General features: G+C 44.9%; 1 protein-coding gene across 1 annotated transcript in view; it reads right to left on the bottom strand.

Annotated features, from left to right (window-relative positions):
- Nucleotides 1-6705: 6705 nt before the first annotated feature.
- LOC139423611 (centrosomal protein of 112 kDa-like) overlaps nt 6706-19840 on the bottom strand; it is a 59765-nt gene continuing 46630 nt past the window's right edge. Inside the window, exons 13-18 of the mRNA XM_071175196.1 lie at nt 13743-13897; nt 13354-13483; nt 11825-11917; nt 11512-11571; nt 9986-10065; nt 6706-6979 (exon numbers count right to left, since the gene is read on the bottom strand). Coding sequence (XP_071031297.1) covers nt 6706-6979; nt 9986-10065; nt 11512-11571; nt 11825-11917; nt 13354-13483; nt 13743-13897 — 792 coding nt within the window. The remainder of the gene's footprint in view (nt 6980-9985; nt 10066-11511; nt 11572-11824; nt 11918-13353; nt 13484-13742; nt 13898-19840) is intronic.

Genomic DNA, 19840 nt, shown 5'->3' with positions numbered 1-19840 from the left:
GGAAAAAGGGGGAAAGAGGTATTTATGACTGTCATAAACCTACCCCCAGGCCAACGTCATGACACCCCCATACACTAAGCGAGGTCCATACAGAAATGGTTTGCCTAGATCGTGCGGAAGAACTTGACTGACCTGCACAGAGCCCTGACCTCAACCCCATCAAACACCTTTTTCGATGAAATGGAAAGCTGCGAGCCAGGACTAATCGCCCAACATCAGTGCCCGACCTCACTAACTAATGTAAGCAAGTAATGTTCCAACATCTATTGGAAATCCTTCCCAGAAGAGTAGAGGCTGTTATAGCAGCAAAGGGGGGACCAACTCCATATTAATGCCCATGATTTTGGAATGAGATTTTCGACGAGCAGATGTCCACATACTTTTGGCCATGTAGTGTATGCACAACCTTGGGAAAGGTTCACCTTGCAGAAGTCAACCCACCGGCTGGTGGCCCAACTCACACCCTAGCACCACTGACTCATTCTGGGGAGATCAACTCCATATTAATTCCCATGATTTTGGAATGAGACGTTCAACAAGCAGGTATCCACATACGTTTGGTCATGTAGTGCATCTACCTCCATTACCTAGTACCCCTGCACATCGACTCTGTACAGGTACCCCGTGTATATAGCCAAGTTATCATTACTCATTGTGTATTTATTCCTTGGGTTATTATCTTTCTATAATGTTTCTCTATGCATTGTTGGGAAGGGCCCATAAGTAAGCATTTTGCTGTTAGTCTCCACCTGTTGTTTACGAAGCATTTGATTTGAAGAGAGACAATTTTACACTGAATCCCTCTCTTACTTTGTGACTGATTTAGTTAACCTGAATGTAGTAGGCCTTTCCACAGATGGAATCACATCCCAATCAGGCACTCAACATATCTAAACAGTTGATCAGGTCCCACTGGTTCCTTAAACCTTTGTTCTGGTGTAAAGTATTGAGCTGTGGTAACAACCCTCTTTCAACCTAGGCCAGTCTATATGGCCACCAGGGGACTTCCACTATTGAGTCACGTAGAGCTTTCCATTACCCAAGATCCATTTCACAGATCCACCATTTCCATCCCCACCTTCCCTGGACCCCTCCACCCAGCAGCCCCCCTCAGCCCCATCACCCCCAGCCAAGGAGAAGCCAGATTCTTAAGATAGATGGAAATGCTAGGGTGGAGGCACTGAGGCAGGGTGTGTTGTTTCTCTCCTTTCATTAGCATTTAGTTGATGTTATTGTTGATGTTCCACTGCCATTAGGAGCTCATTGTTGTGGAGGCAGCTCATCTGGAGAGCAGGCTGCCTATGTATCTCTCCTCCTCTCCCAATTCTCTGTCCGCAGCACATCCCTCCATCTCTATGCTAATGATCTGAACGGCACTGGGATGAAAGAAGAGATAGAAAACAGGTTTTCTTCTCTGCTTTGTAGTTCTTTATGTTGTTGCTATAGCGACACAGACGTAGAAATCTAACTGATGCAGCCATGCTCATTTGCATGGAGGGATAGAGGTTTTCCTTGTCTTCTTTATTTTGGGAGGGTTCAGAGGAGTGTAGATCACACCTTCCTTTTACAAACAACTCTCCTGATCCCAAACAAACTAAATACCTGCTGCCGCTGTCCCGCGTTTACGCAGAAAGTAAAGTGTTTATGCAGAAACACTAACGGAAGCACAAACACAGAGACACACGTCGGAATACTTTAGTCGGATCCACAATGAAACATGGTGTGATAAAAAAGGACCCAAACACACACATATCCGTGTTTGCACAGTGCATACAATCTACAAAGATGCCAGCCTGTCTAAGGTATAAACCCAAGCGCCTGTTGGGCATGTCGAGAGGTTTAAACTTGTTTAATTTCATCTCTCATCCTCCCATCTCCTCTATCAGCCACTGAACACACATAAACACACACACACCTGCGTGCAGTCCTGCTGTGGCTTTGAAGTTCTCCTGGATCATCTTTGAAGGCCTTCACTGTTGCCACGGCAGCAAGTAGGTAGCAGACATCACATCAGACTCTCATTGTGTGTGTGTGTGTGTGTGTGTGTGTGTGTGTGTGTGTGTGTGTGTGTGTGTGTGTGTGTGTGTGTGTGTGTATATATGTGTGTGTGTGTGTGTGTGTCAAATTACATTTTCTAATATAATCAAATGTTATTCATCACATGCTTGGTAAACAACAGGTGTAGACTTAACAGTGAAATGCTTCCTTACGGGACCTTCACAACAATGCAGACAGAAAGAAAATAGAGAAATAATAGAAAATAAAAGTGATACTAAATATACAATGAGTAATGATAACATGGCTAAATACATGGGGTATCAGTACAGAGTCAATGTGCAGCGTACGAGGTAATTGAGGTACATATTTATTTTATTTAACCTTTATTTAACTAGGCAAGTCAGTTTAGAACAAATTATTATTTACAATGACGGTCTACCCCGGCCAAACTCTAACCTGGACGACGCTGGGCCAATTGTGCGCCGCCCTATGGGACTCCCAATCACGGCTGGTTGGGATACAACCTGGAATCGAACCAGGGTTGAGACGCCTCTAGCACTGAGATGCTAGGACTAAAGTGACTAGGCAACAGGAGAGATAATAAACAGTAGCAGCAGCGTACGTGATGAGTCAAAAACGTTAGTGTAAAACAGGTCACTGCAGATAGTTAAATAATTAACCAATAGCCACCCACACTAACTATTTAGCAGTCTAATGGCTTGGGGGTAGAAGCTGTTCAGGGTCCTGTTGGTTCCAGACTTGGTGCATTGGTACCGCTTTCCGTTCGGTAGCAAAGAGAACAGTCTATGACGTGGGTGGCTGGAGTCTGACAATTTTTTGGGCCTTTCTCTGACACCACCTAGTATAGAGGTCCTGGATATCAGGGGGCTTGGCCCCACTAATGTACTTGGCCGTACAGCTGCTCTCAATGGTGCAGCTGTGTAACTTTGAGGATCTGAGGGCCACTGCTAAATCTTTCCAGTGCGTGCGTGCGTGCGTGCGAATGCATCTGTGTGTGTGCAGGGCGTTCCTTCTCACCCTACCAGACTGAGTTCTTAATTAATTAGCTCAGAGCTCTGATGCGACACTCACTATTTCTAACTGTTTAACACTAACGAGAGACCGGCCCGCTTGTCACCGAGCAGAGTGATAATTTATGCGTCCAGATTTACGTCTGCTGCCTCATCAAATGCGTCCTCTCTCACATCCACTCACGTGTCGGGGACACCAGTGACAGATGATAGGAGAATGTATTCATTCTGTCAAGCGAATCTGCATTAAAATGTGCCTTTATCACCGTCTAGTCTTCACAGGGAATATTTGTCCTTGGAACTGAGCGATATGAATAATGTTATCGATTCAGATCTCAGTGGAATGTAAAGGATTGAGAAATCAATGGGTTTTTACCTGACAATAGCCTCAATGCATTTCCTGCCTAATAACCACATCAAACTCACATGTCAGGTGTAGAACTCACATTAAAATCATAGAAACACACATTCCTCACATTTTCAAGATTACTGTTTCACATCCGGCCGTGATTGGAAGTCCCATAGAGCAGCGCACAATTGGCCCAGTGTCGTCCAGGTTTGGCCGGGGTAGGCTGTCATTGTAAATAAGAATTTGTTCTAAACTGACTTGCCTAGTTAAATAAATAAATAAATAAATATCTACCTCAATTACCTCGTACGCTGCACATTGACTCTGTACTGGTACCCCATGTATTTAGCCATGTTAACATTCATTACTCATTGTATATTTATTATTACTTTTATTTTCTATTATTTCTCTATTTCTCTGCAGGGCCCGTAAGTAAGCATTTCACTGTTAAGTCTACACCTGTTGTTTACGAAGCATGTGACAGTAGGACTGTTACGGAGACTGTATTACTTCCACACCGGCGGTCACGAGTCATGACAGCAGTCAAATTCCATGAGACCGTTTAGTCACGGTAATTAAGCTCCTCCAAGCTCTGATGCTGCTGATGGTCATTAGTAGCCTGCAAAACGTACTAACTGCCTGGTACTCAGCACACTATTGTCCCACTCTGACATCAATGCAAATGTAATCGAAAATCTAATCAAATACTTCATGACAGACCATGAGCTCATGTTGCGTAAACATTTCTATAGGCTATGCAATTGCGTGAGAAAACAGAGTGATGGCCTCTATTAAAAAGAGGAGGATCTCATCAGCTTTCTAGAGGCTAGGCCTACTATACAGAAGTATAGCCTACCTAGCTGGCAGGAAAATGAACCACTTGAAAAGGGTCCTCCATTCGCTATTTAAGTGCATAGAAGACATGTATTTTTTCCGCTGCCCCTGTTTTGAGACAGGTACATGATAATGGTCCATTCTAAATCAAAAGAAATTGCATACATATATTGTTTAGTATATGAATGATATATTATCACTGGTGAATGATGCCCAACTTAAGGCAAGGAACAGCGAATGCTTTTTTTGCGACTTTTTCCAATCATAGTCGCATACCTCATGTAGCCTAGCCCATAGGTCTATACGTTTTAATAAGGTCAGTATCATACCTCATGTAGCCTAGCCCATAGGTCTATAAGTTTTAATAAGGTCAGTATCATACCTCATGTAGCCTAGCCCATAGGTCTATAAGTTTTAATAAGGTCAGTATCATACCTCATGTAGCCTAGCCCATAGGTCTATACGTTTTAATAAGGTCAGTATCATACCTCATGTAGCCTAGCCCATAGGTCTAATAAGGTCAGTATCATTCATGTAGCCTAGCCCATAGGTCTATACGTTTTAATAAGGTCAGTATCATACCTCATGTAGCCTAGCCCATAGGTCTATAAGTTTTAATAAGGTCAGTATCATACCTCATGTAGCCTAGCCCATAGGTCTATACGTTTTGATGAGGTTTGCGTCACAACTAAAGTGGCCAAATAACTTCTTAAAATTAAGCACATTCATCCGCATTAGAATAGGTGTAGAGCCGCTGCGTGAGTTTCAAGTTTGGGGAAGATATTTTTCAACATAGAAATTCACCTTTATAATAAAAGAATTACATGCATAATCGCATTTGTGGTTTTCCTGCTAGTGGAATATTTGCGCTTATAGCACATTGCTGCGCTTATGATGTGAAAAAATAGCCAAATAGTTTATCAACATTTTTGCTAAATGTTCTCATCTGTTGCGTCAGTGGTTGTATTAATTTGGGATTTATCGCATCCCACAACAGTCCCAGACTATGTTTGGAATATTTATTGCTGGCACAGAGTACAATAGGTCATCTTTTATACTATTGGGGATAGTAGATTGATATAGGCTAGTGCTTTTGCTGTTCGTTAGGCCTACTCATCTTGTGGGCTGATGAAAAATACATGTGGACAGTTTTTCTAATATCTTTAATATGCACATCGGAATTGAATAAGGACGTGCACAGTTGCGTTCCCCGATGTGTCTGTCTTCACTTGTAGCCTGTGAGAAAGACCCAATCACGTCATGTGCATTGGCTAATAAGAATTGAGCTATCTGAGAAAGCCATGTGAGTGAGAGGTGCTTGGAGCACGCAGCCGGGAGAAGGGAATTATAATTACTATATTCAGCCCAAGGGCCGCAAAAGGCATGGATTTTTTTTAGGGGGGACACAAAGGGGATGCTCCAGGAAATTCAAGGCATTATTAAGTACTCAAATTGTGAATGAGAGACTGATGAAGTGTGTACAGACTGCGCAAAAAAAACGAAGCAGAGCTCAAGCTTTTCATGCGATTTTTTCAAATCATCATTAGAGTCGCATCACGTAGCCTTAGAATGTATTAAAAATCAAAACATATAGCCCAACATTTGTATCACAACTAAAGTTATATAAATAATTATAAATGAAGCATATAGGAGTACCAGTTTCTTTGTTAACCGCTCAACACAAAATAGCTGCATGTGCGCACCCTCTCGAATCATTTGGATAAAATATCCTATGTTCAATTGTATTCTTCATACTATAAAATAATATAGAATAATTCCAAGGAATTCTAAGCAAATCTTGTCTGCTAAATGAACTAGTGTAGCCCACAGCCATATCGCATAGTCAGATCAGGGCTTAACATAATAGAGTATGCTATTGTGTTCTTCTGAACTAGACTACATTTTATTCATATCATGCTTCTTTAGACCTGTCTAAAATATTTAATGGCTTTATTGTGAAGGTGCAGGCTATATTACATGGATATCTTATACTTTAAAAAAAATGTAGATGTTCCAAAGATCTGCATCAGTGGCTTGTAGGCTATGTGTGGAAGTCAGAAGATGCTAAATGTGTTTATGTTAATTAACGGTCAATTACCGGGAGGCCGGCAGTTATTTGCTTGACAATCACCGACTGAAAAAATGTCATAACGGCCACAGCCCTAGTTGAGAGTAGAGTACGGTAAACAGGCTTGACTGGATCTCATTAGGAGACTGGGGCAGAGGTTAGGGCTGAGACTTGGTCTGGGGCAGGGCTGTGTTCCGGGGCCATTAGGAGACTGGGGCTAGGGGGGGCTGAGGTCTGGGGCCAAGGCTGGGGCAGAGACTTGGTCTGGGGCAGGGCTGTGTTCCAGGGCCATTAGGAGACTGGGAGGCAGAGGTTAGGGCTGAGACTTGGTCTGGGGCAGGGCTGTGTTCCGGGGCCATTAGGAGACTGGGGGGCAGAGGTTAGGGCTGAGACTTGGTCTGGGGCAGGGCTGTGTTCCGGGGCCATTAGGAGACTGGGGGGCAGAGGTTAGGGCTGAGACTTGGTCTGGGGCAGGGCTGTGTTCCGGGGCCATTAGGAGACTGGGGGGCGGAGGTTAAGGCTGAGACTTGGTCTGGGGCAGGGCTGAGGCTGGGGCCATTAGGAGACTGGGGGGCGGAGGTTAGGGCTGAGACTTGGTCTGGGGCAGGGCTGTGGCTGGGGCCATTAGGAGACTGGGGGGCGGAGGTTAAGGCTGAGACTTGGTCTGGGGCAGGAGCTGAGGCTGGGGCCATTAGGAGACTGGGGGGCAGAGGTTAGGGCTGAGACTTGGTCTGGGGCAGGGCTGTGCTCCGGGGCCATTAGGAGACTGGGGGGCAGAGGTTAGGGCTGAGACTTGGTCTGGGGCAGGGCTGTGCTCCGGGGCCATTAGGAGACTGGGGGGCAGAGGTTAGGGCTAAGACTTGGTCTGGGACAGGGCTGTGTTCCGGGGCCATTAGGAGACTGGGGGGCGGAGGTTAAGGCTGAGACTTGGTCTGGGGCAGGAGCTGAGGCTGGGGCCATTAGGAGACTGGGGGGCTGAGAATAGGGCTGAGACTTGGTCTGGGGCAGGGCTGTGCTCCGGGGCCATTAGGAGACTGGGGGGCTGAGGTTAAGGTTGAGACTTGGTCTGGGGCAGGGCTGTGCTCCGGGGCCATTAGGAGACTGGGGGGCTGAGGTTAGGGCTGAGACTTGGTCTGGGACAGGGCTGTGTTCCGGGGCCATTAGGAGACTGGGGGGCGGAGGTTAAGGCTGAGACTTGGTCTGGGGCAGGAGCTGAGGCTGGGGCCATTAGGAGACTGGGGGGCTGAGGTTAAGGCTGAGACTTGGTCTGGGGCAGGGCTGTGTTCCGGGGCCATTAGGAGACTGGAGGTGGGGGGCTGAGGTTAAGGCTGAGACTTGGTCTGGGGCAGGGCTGTGTTCCGGGGCCATTAGGAGACTGGGGTGCTGAGGTTAGGGCTGAGACTTTGTCTGGGGCAGGAGCTGAGATTGGGGCTAGAACTGGGACTGGGGCTGCGTTCCGGGCCGTTAGGTTTGAGTGAGCTTAGATTGTGTGAGCTTTTAATTGTGCAGAACACATTCTACTTTCATTAAAGGAAGTGTAATCTGTGTATGAGCCAGTAATGAGGTAATGTATGGTATTAATTAGTGTGAGGAATGCATGCAGCATTAGGAGGCCCTGGATTAGACCTGGCTCTGCCTAGCCTGTCAGCTCTGACTGTACTCTACTGTAATGGAACGATAGCAGACTGAGGAAAGGAGAGGAGGAAAGGAGGGAATGCCTGATAGGAGGAGCTCAGTCAGCCAAACATCTGGTGGGAGGGATGGAGAGAGGGAGAAATGTACGAGGAATGGAAAGAGGAAGGGCGGGATGGAGGGAGAGGTGCAGGGGGGATGAGATGGGAGGGGTGCATGGGGATGAGATGTGATTGTAGCTGGAATAATGTAGCAGAGGGCAGTAAAGGAAAAGCCCATATTTGGTTCGACATTATAATATTTTTGACCATTCAAAGATTTTACATCAATGACCAATGGTCTCAAGTAAAATTATTCAGGAAATGAGGCCATGTTAGAGTATTGGGACGTAGCCAAAGCCCTGGCTCCTCCCACAGCCCCTTGTCACAGATGAGGTCACCTGCTCGTTAACAGACTTGCCAAATATGGGCATACGACGTGATGACTACAAACGATGCAGTATGAAGTGAGGATAGAAAAGTAGCGGTGTGGAATCTCACAGGCTACGGCCAACAGACAAGTAACAAACAAAACCAATGACATCAGAGGTGGGAAGGATCACAGGGTGGGTGACATGTCAGACTGTATAACATGTCAAACGAGGCTGCTGCGGTTCTTACTAATTCCAGACAAAGAGAGGGAGGGAGGGATGGAGAGGGAGGGAGTAAGAGAACAAGAATGAGAGAAAGAGAGGGACGAGAGAACGAGAGAAAACGAAAGAAAGCCTAATTGACATGAAATAGAGTGGCCAGGTATGCCAAGGCGCTCTTCTCTCTCTCTGGCAGGCCTCTTTCTAGTCCTAACCACTTCCATGTCTTCCAGTGCGGCCTCAGTGATCCCGGGTTCAGCCATTAACCCCTGCTAACTACACATCTGGAGGACACACTGGCTGTATCCAAATACCCATACTTGCATCCTAAATAGTCGGCTGTTTGAGTATGCACATTTCTTTTGTATAATAGTATGCAACATTACAGAAATTGTGAATTTTTGAAAATCAAGTATGCTTTTGTAGGCTACCTATTTAATTTATGGATCAAGCCTTAGCAGTCGTTCTGATCTCGTTCCCAATGATCATTATGTTGCTGTCCAGTTGTTCCCAATTTATCCGTTTCTGTCTTCAGTTCTTTGTAAATAGGATAGATGGGCTATATGGATCTACTACATTATACACATTATAATAAACATTAAGAACACCTGTGAAACACTTTCAACACCTTGTAGTGTCCATGCCCCAATGAATTGAGGCTGTTCTGAGGGCAAAAGAGAGGGGTGCAACGGAATATTAGGAAGGTGTTCTTAATGTTTTGTACACTCAGTGTAGGTCAAATGTGATAGTCTGCCTATAACCAGCCTGAGTAGGCCTATAACTCCATTCCTACTCTATTCAGCATTTAGAGAAATTATCTATTATCAGGCTGGTTGAATTTGGAAAAATACTATTTACTAAACGGTGAGTGCTAAATAGTATGCAGTTTAATACGCTAGTATGGGTATTCGGACACGGCCATTGTAGATCTGAGACAGGAGAGGTGTACAACAATACGGAATTTGGCACTGCCCCACAACTGGGGACGCTACACAGCACAGATATGAGAACTCTCTATGGAGGTTCCTATGTTTCAGCATGTGTCAGACAGGCACATATGGAGAGACTAAAAGTGACAACATTTGATATAGCTTCAAATATCCACTGCAGTTTTCAATTACGGCACAAGGGTGAGCTCTGCAAATTATAGCTGTATCCCGGGCCCTGTAACTAGCACTTACCAATGTCTGAGTGCTTAAGCATTTTTCTAAATCAGTGACTTTGGGGGGATTGTATCATTGTATAATTGCATGGATGGAAGCCTGTGTTGGCTCGCTGTGAGACATTTTTCATAAGCTGGAATTGTGGGTTTGTGGGTTGGTGATGTGTGTGAACAAATCCCATATTTCTGATGTGTTCTGAACCAAACTGAATGGCAAGTCCCCAAGTAGTGATGAAATGAAAGAAGAAAACAGACATTTGATTTACAGTGTTTTGCTACTCACTTCAGTGACTCTTCAAGTTTGGAGATCTTCTTCTTGGTCTCTTCCCTCTCTTTCTCCGCCTCGTTGTGTAGGGCACGCACCTGTGTGATAGAGAGACAGAGACAGAGACAGAGATAGAGAGAGAGAGAGAGAGAGAGATAGAGAGAGAGAGAGAGAGAGAGGTAGAAACCGAGACAGACACTATGACAGCAGGTCCATCTCTCAGCAAGCACCCCTTTCCATGACCTTATCCACCTGGGCCCTGGGGTTGCCTCTCCCTGACCTCTTATCTCCACCCATCATCAAGCTGCCATCTGGGCCCATCTCCTGATAGACGTTTAAGAATGTACAGGCAGACAGATTCTTTCATCAAGTTTACTGGGAGATGGAGAAAGGCTGTGCACTCAAAACATTTGATGTAGCTATTTAACTATTTTTTCAACTAACAACTTACTTCAGTCACATAAAGATTAAACAACAGAAGGTGAAATGGCATTGACCCTCACCATGACCCTGCTAACAGAGACTCAGACCTGGTAGCTAGCTAGCTTGCAGGTGTATCAGTCCCCCAATGCAGAGGTGCCTGACCTGAAACACACAGCCCTGTTACCCCCCCAACCCCTCTTTATGACTGACTGCTATGCCCTTCAACATGCAGGCTTTACTTTGAAGATGAACCAGGTGTGTGGACCTGCATCTTAAACCTGATCTTCACCCACCTGACTCTGGCCTGGCCGGACCAACTCATTAGATGGGGGATTTTTTATGACAACACATTGGCTTTGAAGGGAGGCTTGAAAGAGAAAGGGGTCGCTGCCATTGCTGTCTGGCAGCAATTAAGGTCCTTGCTGGATTTAGCTGGGGCGACTGAGCATGGCTCTTCGGACGGACAAGACTTCATCTCCCGTCCCCTATGGCCTTAAATTGGGCAACTTCACGCCACGCCCCAGCTCTCCCCCTTACACCCGCAAAAACATCTGCTAAATATGCATTTCATTTGATTTGAACCCCCAACTCCCCTAAATGTCAAACCCTCACTCCTCCAAATGCCCCTCACCTTTCCACTCCACCCTTCCTCCCCACAGCCACTGAGCCCTGTGGACCCTGTGACCAGCAGTAGTCTGACCTGTTAATCACAGCTTTGAGTTTACAGGCAGGACATAACATATCAAACAGAAGGGTAGAAGGGGATCTAGCCAGGACCATGTGGGTCCCAGGCTTTTATCTCTCCCATTGAACCACAGTCAGTCTGGAAAGGCAGGTAGAATGTAATTATGATCTGGCTTTAGGTTTCACAGAGTTGACTTTAGGCATGGTAGGCCTACATAGTTATGTAGAGTAAGACTCAGAGGAAAGGACGCTCCTCATTAAGACAAAGTGAGACAGTCTTCCTTTGTTTATTTTGAGCCTATACACTAAATAAGAGGTCAGCCATATATCTCAATTTGATATGAGAGTATTGTATTGACACAAATATTGATTATTGATTTGACATGAGGGTAACTACATTGATTTGATGCGTGGGTAACTATTGATAGAGATTGTACCTTTTTCTCACAGTGGTGCTGCAGATCTGCTTTCTCTTGTTGAAGTTTATTCTCTGTGTCCTGGAAAACACAAGTCAGGAAGTCTGAAACATTCATACAGAACTACAAAGAACCACAACAAGTTATTTTTATGTGAGATGTGTTTTTCCCATTATTCACATTCAAACAAAACACCCATCTGCTTGAAAATCTATCCAGCAGAGGATATTGAGGGTTATGGGTCTCTGGACACACATCTGTATAGTCTTTTCTACTTCTTCCAGTTGTGGAATGAAGCAGTTCGCACGCGCACGCACACACACACACAGTTTACCCTGAGTTGTTTCAGTCTCCTGTGCTCACTGTCCTGTAGCTGCTGTCTGAGCTGAGCCACTGTCTGTTCCAGGTCCTCAATCACATCAGAGGCCTGAGAGAGAGGGAGAGGGAGAGATGGAGAGAAAGAACGAGGCAGGTGGTAAAGTTAAGAGCGTTGGGCCATTAACCGAAAGGTTGCTGGGTTGAATCCCTGAGCCAACAGGTGAAATATCTGTCGATATGCCCTTGAGCAATGCACTTAACCCTAATTGCTCCTGTCGCTCTGGATAAGAGTGTCTGCTAAATGACTAAAAGGTCAAACAGAGAGAGAGAAAGTGAGCGAGGATAACAACAGGAGTCTTATCTAACAACCATATGACTCAGCAGCAGGGGGATATAAATGCTGTCAAGGCTTCAGTTGAACATAAGTCATACACAGTATAGCATGAAGATATATCTAACCATTCTACAGCATCTTTGAGAGAGTGTGGAACTGTTCATTTTTATTGTTTATTTCACTTTTGTATATTATCTACTTCACTTGCATTGGCAATGTTAACACATGTTTCCCATGCCAATAAATCCCCTTGAATTGAATAGCGTGTGCCCAGCTAATAGTTATTTCAGTGGTGTAGCATCAGATAATGCAGTGGTGTAGCATCAGGTAATGCAGTGGTGTAGCATCAGGTAATGCAGTGGTGTAGCATCAGATAATGCAGTGGCGTAGCATCAGATAATGCAGTGGTGTAGCATCAGGTAATGCAGTGGTGTAGCATCAGATAATGCAGTGGTGTAGCATCAGATAATGCAGTGGTGTAGCATCAGGTAATGCAGTGGTGTAGAATCAGATAATGCAGTGGTGTAGCATCAGGCAATGCAGTGGTGTAGCATCAGGTAATGTAGTGGTGTAGCATCAGATAATGCAGTGGTGTAGCATCAGATAATGCAGTGGTGTAGCATCAGATAATGCAGTGGTGTAACATCAGGTAATGCAGTGGTGTAGCATCAGATAATGCAGTAGTGTAGCATCAGGTAATGCAGTGGTGTAGCATCAGATAATGCAGTGGTGTAGCATCAGGTAATGCAGTGGCGTAGCATCAGATAATGCAGTGGTGTAGCATCAGATAATGCAGTGGTGTAGCATCAGGTAATGCAGTGGTGTAGCATCATATAATGCAGTGGTGTAGCATCTAGTTTTTCTATACTAATTTGGTTGGGTACCTTACGCCTCGATCACACCGACAGCGTCATTCCATTTTGGTACACCAGAAGTACATTCATTTCCAATGGAACACTGTGTTGCCTTGCAGCACTGCATTGCAGAGGCCGTCGCGGTGCGTTCTGTTTGATGCATACGTTGGATTTATTGAACGTATGCATCAATTTGTATGCGCAGACGGCTAGACAGAAATGGTAGCAGAATGTGAATGTGGAACTTGTTTTGCACGCACATCCAGATGTTGCTGCGTACCATGTTGCGCAATGATACTGTCGCAGTGCAGTAGTGTTCTACAGTAGTCTAGTCTGCTAGCACATGCCGTTGGCTACCTTAGCAGCGGAGAGTGTGTGTTCCTGTTGGAAGTGGCTGATGTCAGCCTCATGTTTGGTCTGGAGCCTCTGCAGTGTGTCTTCATGTTGCTCACTCTGCTGCTCCTTCTCCCTCAGCAGAGACACCCTCCTGGACAACACAACACAGACATACTCAGTACAGACATACAAACAGTCAGCACCACTCACTACTGTAAGGGCCTACTGCTTGGCTCAAACAGAGGCTGGAGCTGGGGATGAGACTGGGGAACTCTGTGTCGGTAAATGAGTTGGGGGCTGTCTGTGTATTTTGGGGTGAGACTTTTCCTTCTTTTCATGTAAGGTTTGGGAAGAGAACAGTGAGTGGGTGGATGGATGGGGGTGACCGAGGTGTGGGGTCTCCTCCTTACTGTCGGTTGGCCTCCTGAAGCTCAGAGCTGATGGTGGCAATGTGGATCTCCAGCTGGCCCTTCTCCTGGGTCACCTTCTGCCTCAGCACGTTACCGTTCTCCACCTCCACTGACAGCTGCTTCACACGCAGCTCCAGCTCCCGCACTGTCTGGTCCTATACAGTGGGAGAGGGCCATCAGCATGAGACAGCATGAACATCACTGTCTGGTCCTATACAGTGGTAGAGGACCATCAGCATGAGACAGCATGAACATCACTGTCTGGTCCTATACAGTGGGAGAGGACCATCAGCATGAACATCACTGTCTGCTCCTATACAGTGGGAGAGAACCATCAGCATGAACATCACTGTCTGGTCCTATACAGTGGGAGAGGACCATCAGCATGAGACAGCATGAACATCACTGTCTGGTCCTATACAGTGGGAGAGGACAATTAGCATGAGACAGCATGAACATCACTGTCTGCTCCTATACTGTGGGAGAGGACCATCAGCATGAACATCACTGTCTGCTCCTATACAGTGGGAGAGGAACCATCAGCATGAGACAGCATGAACATCACTGTCTGCTCCTATACAGTGGGAGAGGACCATCCGCATGAGACAGCATGAACATCACTGTCTGCTCCTATACAGTGGGAGAGGACCATCAGCATGAGACAGCATGAACATCACTGTCTGGTCCTATACAGTGGGAGAGGACCATCAGCATGAGACAGCATGAACATCACTGTCTGCTCCTATACAGTGGGAGAGGACCATCAGCATGAGACAGCATGAACATCACTGTCTGCTCCTATACAGTGGGAGAGGACCATCAGCATGAGACAGCATGAACATCACTGTCTGCTCCTATACAGTGGGAGAGAACCATCAGTATGAGACAGCATGAACATCACTGTCTGCTCCTATACAGTGGTAGAGGACCATCAGCATGAGACAGCATGAACATCACTGTCTGCTCCTATACAGTGGGAGAGGACCATCAGCATGAGACAGCATGAACATCACTGTCTGCTCCTATACAGTGGGAGAGAACCATCAGTATGAGACAGCATGAACATCACTGTCTGCTCCTATACAGTGGGAGAGGACCATCAGCATGAGACAGCATGAACATCACTGTCTGCTCCTATACAGTGGGAGAGGACCATCAGCATGAACATCACTGTCTGCTCCTATACAGTGGGAGAGGACCATCAGCATGAGACAGCATGAACATCACTGTCTGCTCCTATACAATGGGAGAGGACCATCAGCATGAGACAGCATGAACATCACTGTCTGCTCCTATACAGTGGGAGAGGACCATCAGCATGAGACAGCATGAACATCACTGTCTGGTCCTTTACAGTGGGAGAGGACCATCAGCATGAGACAGCATGAACATCACTATCTGCTCTTATGCAGTGGGAGAGGACCATCAGCATGAACATCACTGTCTGCTCCTATACAGTGGGAGAGGACCATCAGCATGAGACAGCATGAACATCACTGTCTGCTCCTATACAATGGGAGAGGACCATCAGCATGAGACAGCATGAACATCATTGACCACCATCAAGATGAACAATTCTGTTACAGATGCGCCATCTTAATAGGACCCTGCTTCTCACAGCACGAAAATAATCCTGAAAATATTATGTGGATTATAATTAATGGACATTTTTGTGATACATTTTTCATTAGGGCAAATCTAGGCTGACATTTCTAAGTGGAAATCAGAAACGTTAGAAGCCTTTTAAACCTTGAATACACTACAATCTGCATTTCCTGCTGAGTAGGAAAATTCTCTGCAACAACAGTGATCAAATTAAGATACAGACCAGTACAAATCTATTTCACCCTACTGTTCAACAGCATGAGTGGCTCATCATCCAAACCCATTTACCAGTATCAGAAGAGGCGGGTGAGAGGAGCCATAGGAGGACGGGCTCATTGTAAAGATTGGAATAGAATACATGGAACGGTATCAAACATATGGAAATCACGTTTGACTTTGTTCCATTAATTCCATTCTAGTCATTACAATGAGCCCGTCCACCTGAAGCTCCTCCCACCAGCCGTCTCTGGCCTGAAACCCACTATCCCAGCACCACACCACAGTTTACCCAACTGAACTCATGCTCAATTCTACAGTCAGCCTGAACCGACTGTGTTTCTCAGCAACCAGATTCTCCAACTCTCAGCTAAGCAGACATCAAAGTCCTCAGTGCACCAGGGATAGATCCTATCAGGTGGGACTGTTTTAAAAGACACATCTGATGAATCTGTAGGCTCTTCGTTCCCTCTGCAAAGTCTCAAAGAGAAAGTTAAAGAAATAGACTTCAAAAAGTCAACTGTTCCGCCTGCCTATGAAAACATCTTCTCTCTTGTTCCCAAAAGCGTTTTTCTCTCTCCCCAAGCTGCTGTTTCTTTCGCTTTCTCCTGCTCTGCCTAGTTCTGCCTCCTCACAATACAAGTTTAAAGGGCACACAGAAGTTGAGCTCATTGCTCTTGGCCTACGTAATCCCACCAAATCCTCTAATCCCATTCTTCATAAACCAGACAACCGCTCCAGATTACCAATCATTCAGACTCCCTCATTCTAAACTCAATCGAGGGTGATCAAACAAAGTCCAGGGGCGTGTTCATTAGGATACATCATAGCAAAACATTTTGCATAGGAAAACAAAAATGTCCATCTAGTCCCACCCTGTTTTCTTCTGTTTGGTGATTAATGACCGTGACCCAGCTGATTGTGACTGCCCAGCTAGCACATAACGTTCTGAGAACCATTTGTTTTTTTAGAGCTTGGTGAGAGTGTGGTGGTCCAATGGTTGATTTGCATACAACCATCCCACAATGTTCTGGGAATGGTGCAGGATAGCTGCGCCTTGAGGTCGGACGCCGAGCAGTTACCTAACAGGCAGTGATGCAACCAGTCAACATGCTCTTGACGGTGTAGCTGTATATCTTTGAGGATCTGAGGACCCATGGCAAATTTTTTCAGTCTACTGAGGGGGAATAGGCGTTGGTTATTACTGCATTGTCGGAACTAGAAGCACAAGCATTTCGCTACACTCGCATTAACATCTGCTAACTATGTGTATGTGACAAATAAAATTTGATTTGATTTGATTGGTCTTCTGTGGATCTGTTGGGGCGGTATGCAAATTGGAGTGGGTCTAGGGTTTCTGGAATAATGGTGTTGATGTGAGCCATGACCAGCCTTTCAAAACACTTCATAGCTACAGATGTGAGTGCTACGGGGCAGTAGTCATTTAGGCAGGTTACCTTGGCGTTCATGGGCACAGGGACTATTGTGGTCTGCTTGAAACGTAGGTATTACAGACTCGGTCAGGGACAGGTTGAAAATGTCAGTGAAGACACTTGCCAGCATGCTCGGAGTACACGCCCTGGTAATTCGTCTGGCCCAGCGGCCTTGTGAATGTTGACCTGAATGTTGACTTTGAAATGGGGTCTGTTTGAATATACTAAAATGAACAGCTTTGTTAGAGTTTTAAAAAACATGGCATGCTAGCTCTCTCTTTCCTGGTGGCGCAGTGGACTAATTCTATAGATAGAGATCAGAAGATCATAGGTTTGAATCTCACTGATGCCGTGCCACAATAAAAAATAAATGTATTTGCATGACTAATTTTCATGACTAATGCCTAAGAAAATGTTCATGCATCCTTTCTGTGCTTGGAGTTAAAAAAGTGAACCCAAACTAAGCTAGTAGTGTTAATAAAAGTCTTACTGAAACTTTCAGTGAAAGTTTTTCAAAAACCTCAAAATAACCTAGAATTTCCATTGTCAGAACGTTAATAAAACCTCCCGGGAAAACTTTCAGGAAACCATAGTAAAATGTTCTCAGAACCTCAGTATAACAAAAAATGTATGTTCCCAGAATAGGCTACATTTTCACTTCGATTCTCAGAACGTTTAAAAACTTTCCATTTTACCGGTCAGGAAACTGATGGCTTCGTTCCCAGGACCAATGGGAAACCAAAAACACCTAGTCTCTGTGTGACAGTTTGGAATGCAGCGCATTCGCAGGTTGATACATGTGATGACAAAGTGGCTGGATGGGGAGTGTGCAGTCCTCTAACCGATGAGAGCTGACTGAGACAGGAGAGCTCTGTGTGTTTTTGGGACAGAGAGGGACGGCCAGTGCCGTCAGGCCCCGTGAGAGGGGTCCTTTGTAAATTGTCTGCAAGCGGCCAACAAGAGTGCCTTAAGAAAATGAAGGGGGAACGAAGGTGGACTGAGCCAGGACGTGTGCTGACACTTAACGCCCTGGCATGGGATGAGACGGAGAGGCTGTGTGTGTGTGTTTGGCGCACTCCCCTGAGCACCAGGTGTTAGCAGCACGTTACATTACCGGCACTGAACTCCACTAATGGGCTCCTTCAGAGAGACACACACAAAGTGACAAGTGTGTAGTGATAGGCTACATATTAGCTTTGCTCTCCTGAGTCCTTCATAGATTTAACTAGGATAAAATGGGTCTTCTTTAAATAAATAAAAATTGGTTCATTTGGTGCCCAAAATATTTATCAAAGACAAGTTGCGTAACATAATGTAACAGATTCAATATTCAGTGATGGATGACCTACCAACGCCAGTTAAAGAGGTGGTCTCACTTAAACATATTCCCACATATTACACACCAGCAGAAGACTTAAACATATTCCCACATATTACACACCAGCAGAATACTTAAACATATTCCCACATATTACACACCAGCAGAATACTTAAACATATTCCCACATATTACACACCAGCAGAAGACTTAAACATATTCCCACATATTACACACCAGCAGAAGACCTAAACATATTCCCACATATTACACACCAGCAGAAGACTTAAACATATTCCCACATATTACACACCAGCAGAAGACTTAAACATATTACACACCAGCAGAAGACTTAAACATATTCCCACATATTACACACCAGCAGAAGACTTAAACATATTCCCACATATTACACACCAGCAGAAGACTTAAACATATTCCCACATATTACACACCAGCAGAATACTTAAACATATTCCCACATATTACACACCAGCAGAAGACTTAAACATATTACACACCAGCAGAAGACTTAAACATATTCCCACAAATTACACACCAGCAGAAGACCTAAACATATTCCCACATATTACACACCAGCAGAAGACTTAAACATATTCCCACATATTACACACCAGCAGAAGACTTAAACATATTTCCACATATTACACACCAGCAGAAGACTTAAACATATTCCCACATATTACACACCAGCAGAAGACTTAAACATATTCCCACATATTACACACCAGCAGAATACCTAAACATATTCCCACATATTACACACCAGCAGAAGACTTAAACATATTCCCACATATTACACACCAGCAGAAGACCTAAACATATTCCCACATATTACACACCAGCAGAAGACCTAAACATATTCCCACATATTACACACCAGCAGAAGACCTAAACATATTCCCACATATTACACACCAGCAGAAGACTTAAACATATTCCCACATATTACACACCAGCAGAAGACCTAAACATATTCCCACATATTACACACCAGCAGAAGACTTAAACATATTCCCACATATTACACACCAGCAGAAGACTTAAACATATTCCCACATATTACACACCAGCAGAAGACCTAAACATATTCCCACATATTACACACCTGCAGAATACCTAAACATATTCCCACATATTACACACCAGCAGAAGACCTAAACATATTCCCACATATTACACACCAGCAGAAGACCTAAACATATTCCCACATATTACACACCAGCAGAAGACCTAAACATATTCCCACATATTACACACCAGCAGAAGACTTAAACATATTCCCACATATTACACACCAGCAGAAGACCTAAACATATTCCCACATATTACACACCAGCAGAAGACCTAAACATATTCCCACATATTACACACCAGCAGAAGACTTAAACATATTCCCACATATTACACACCAGCAGAAGACTTAAACATATTCCCACATATTACACACCAGCAGAAGACTTAAACATATTCCCACATATTACACACCAGCAGAAGACCTAAAC

This window comes from Oncorhynchus clarkii, chromosome 13 (genome assembly GCF_045791955.1).
Source record: "Oncorhynchus clarkii lewisi isolate Uvic-CL-2024 chromosome 13, UVic_Ocla_1.0, whole genome shotgun sequence".
NCBI classification, from domain to species: domain Eukaryota; kingdom Metazoa; phylum Chordata; class Actinopteri; order Salmoniformes; family Salmonidae; genus Oncorhynchus; species Oncorhynchus clarkii.
This window is presented reverse-complemented; position numbering and strand designations above follow the sequence as displayed.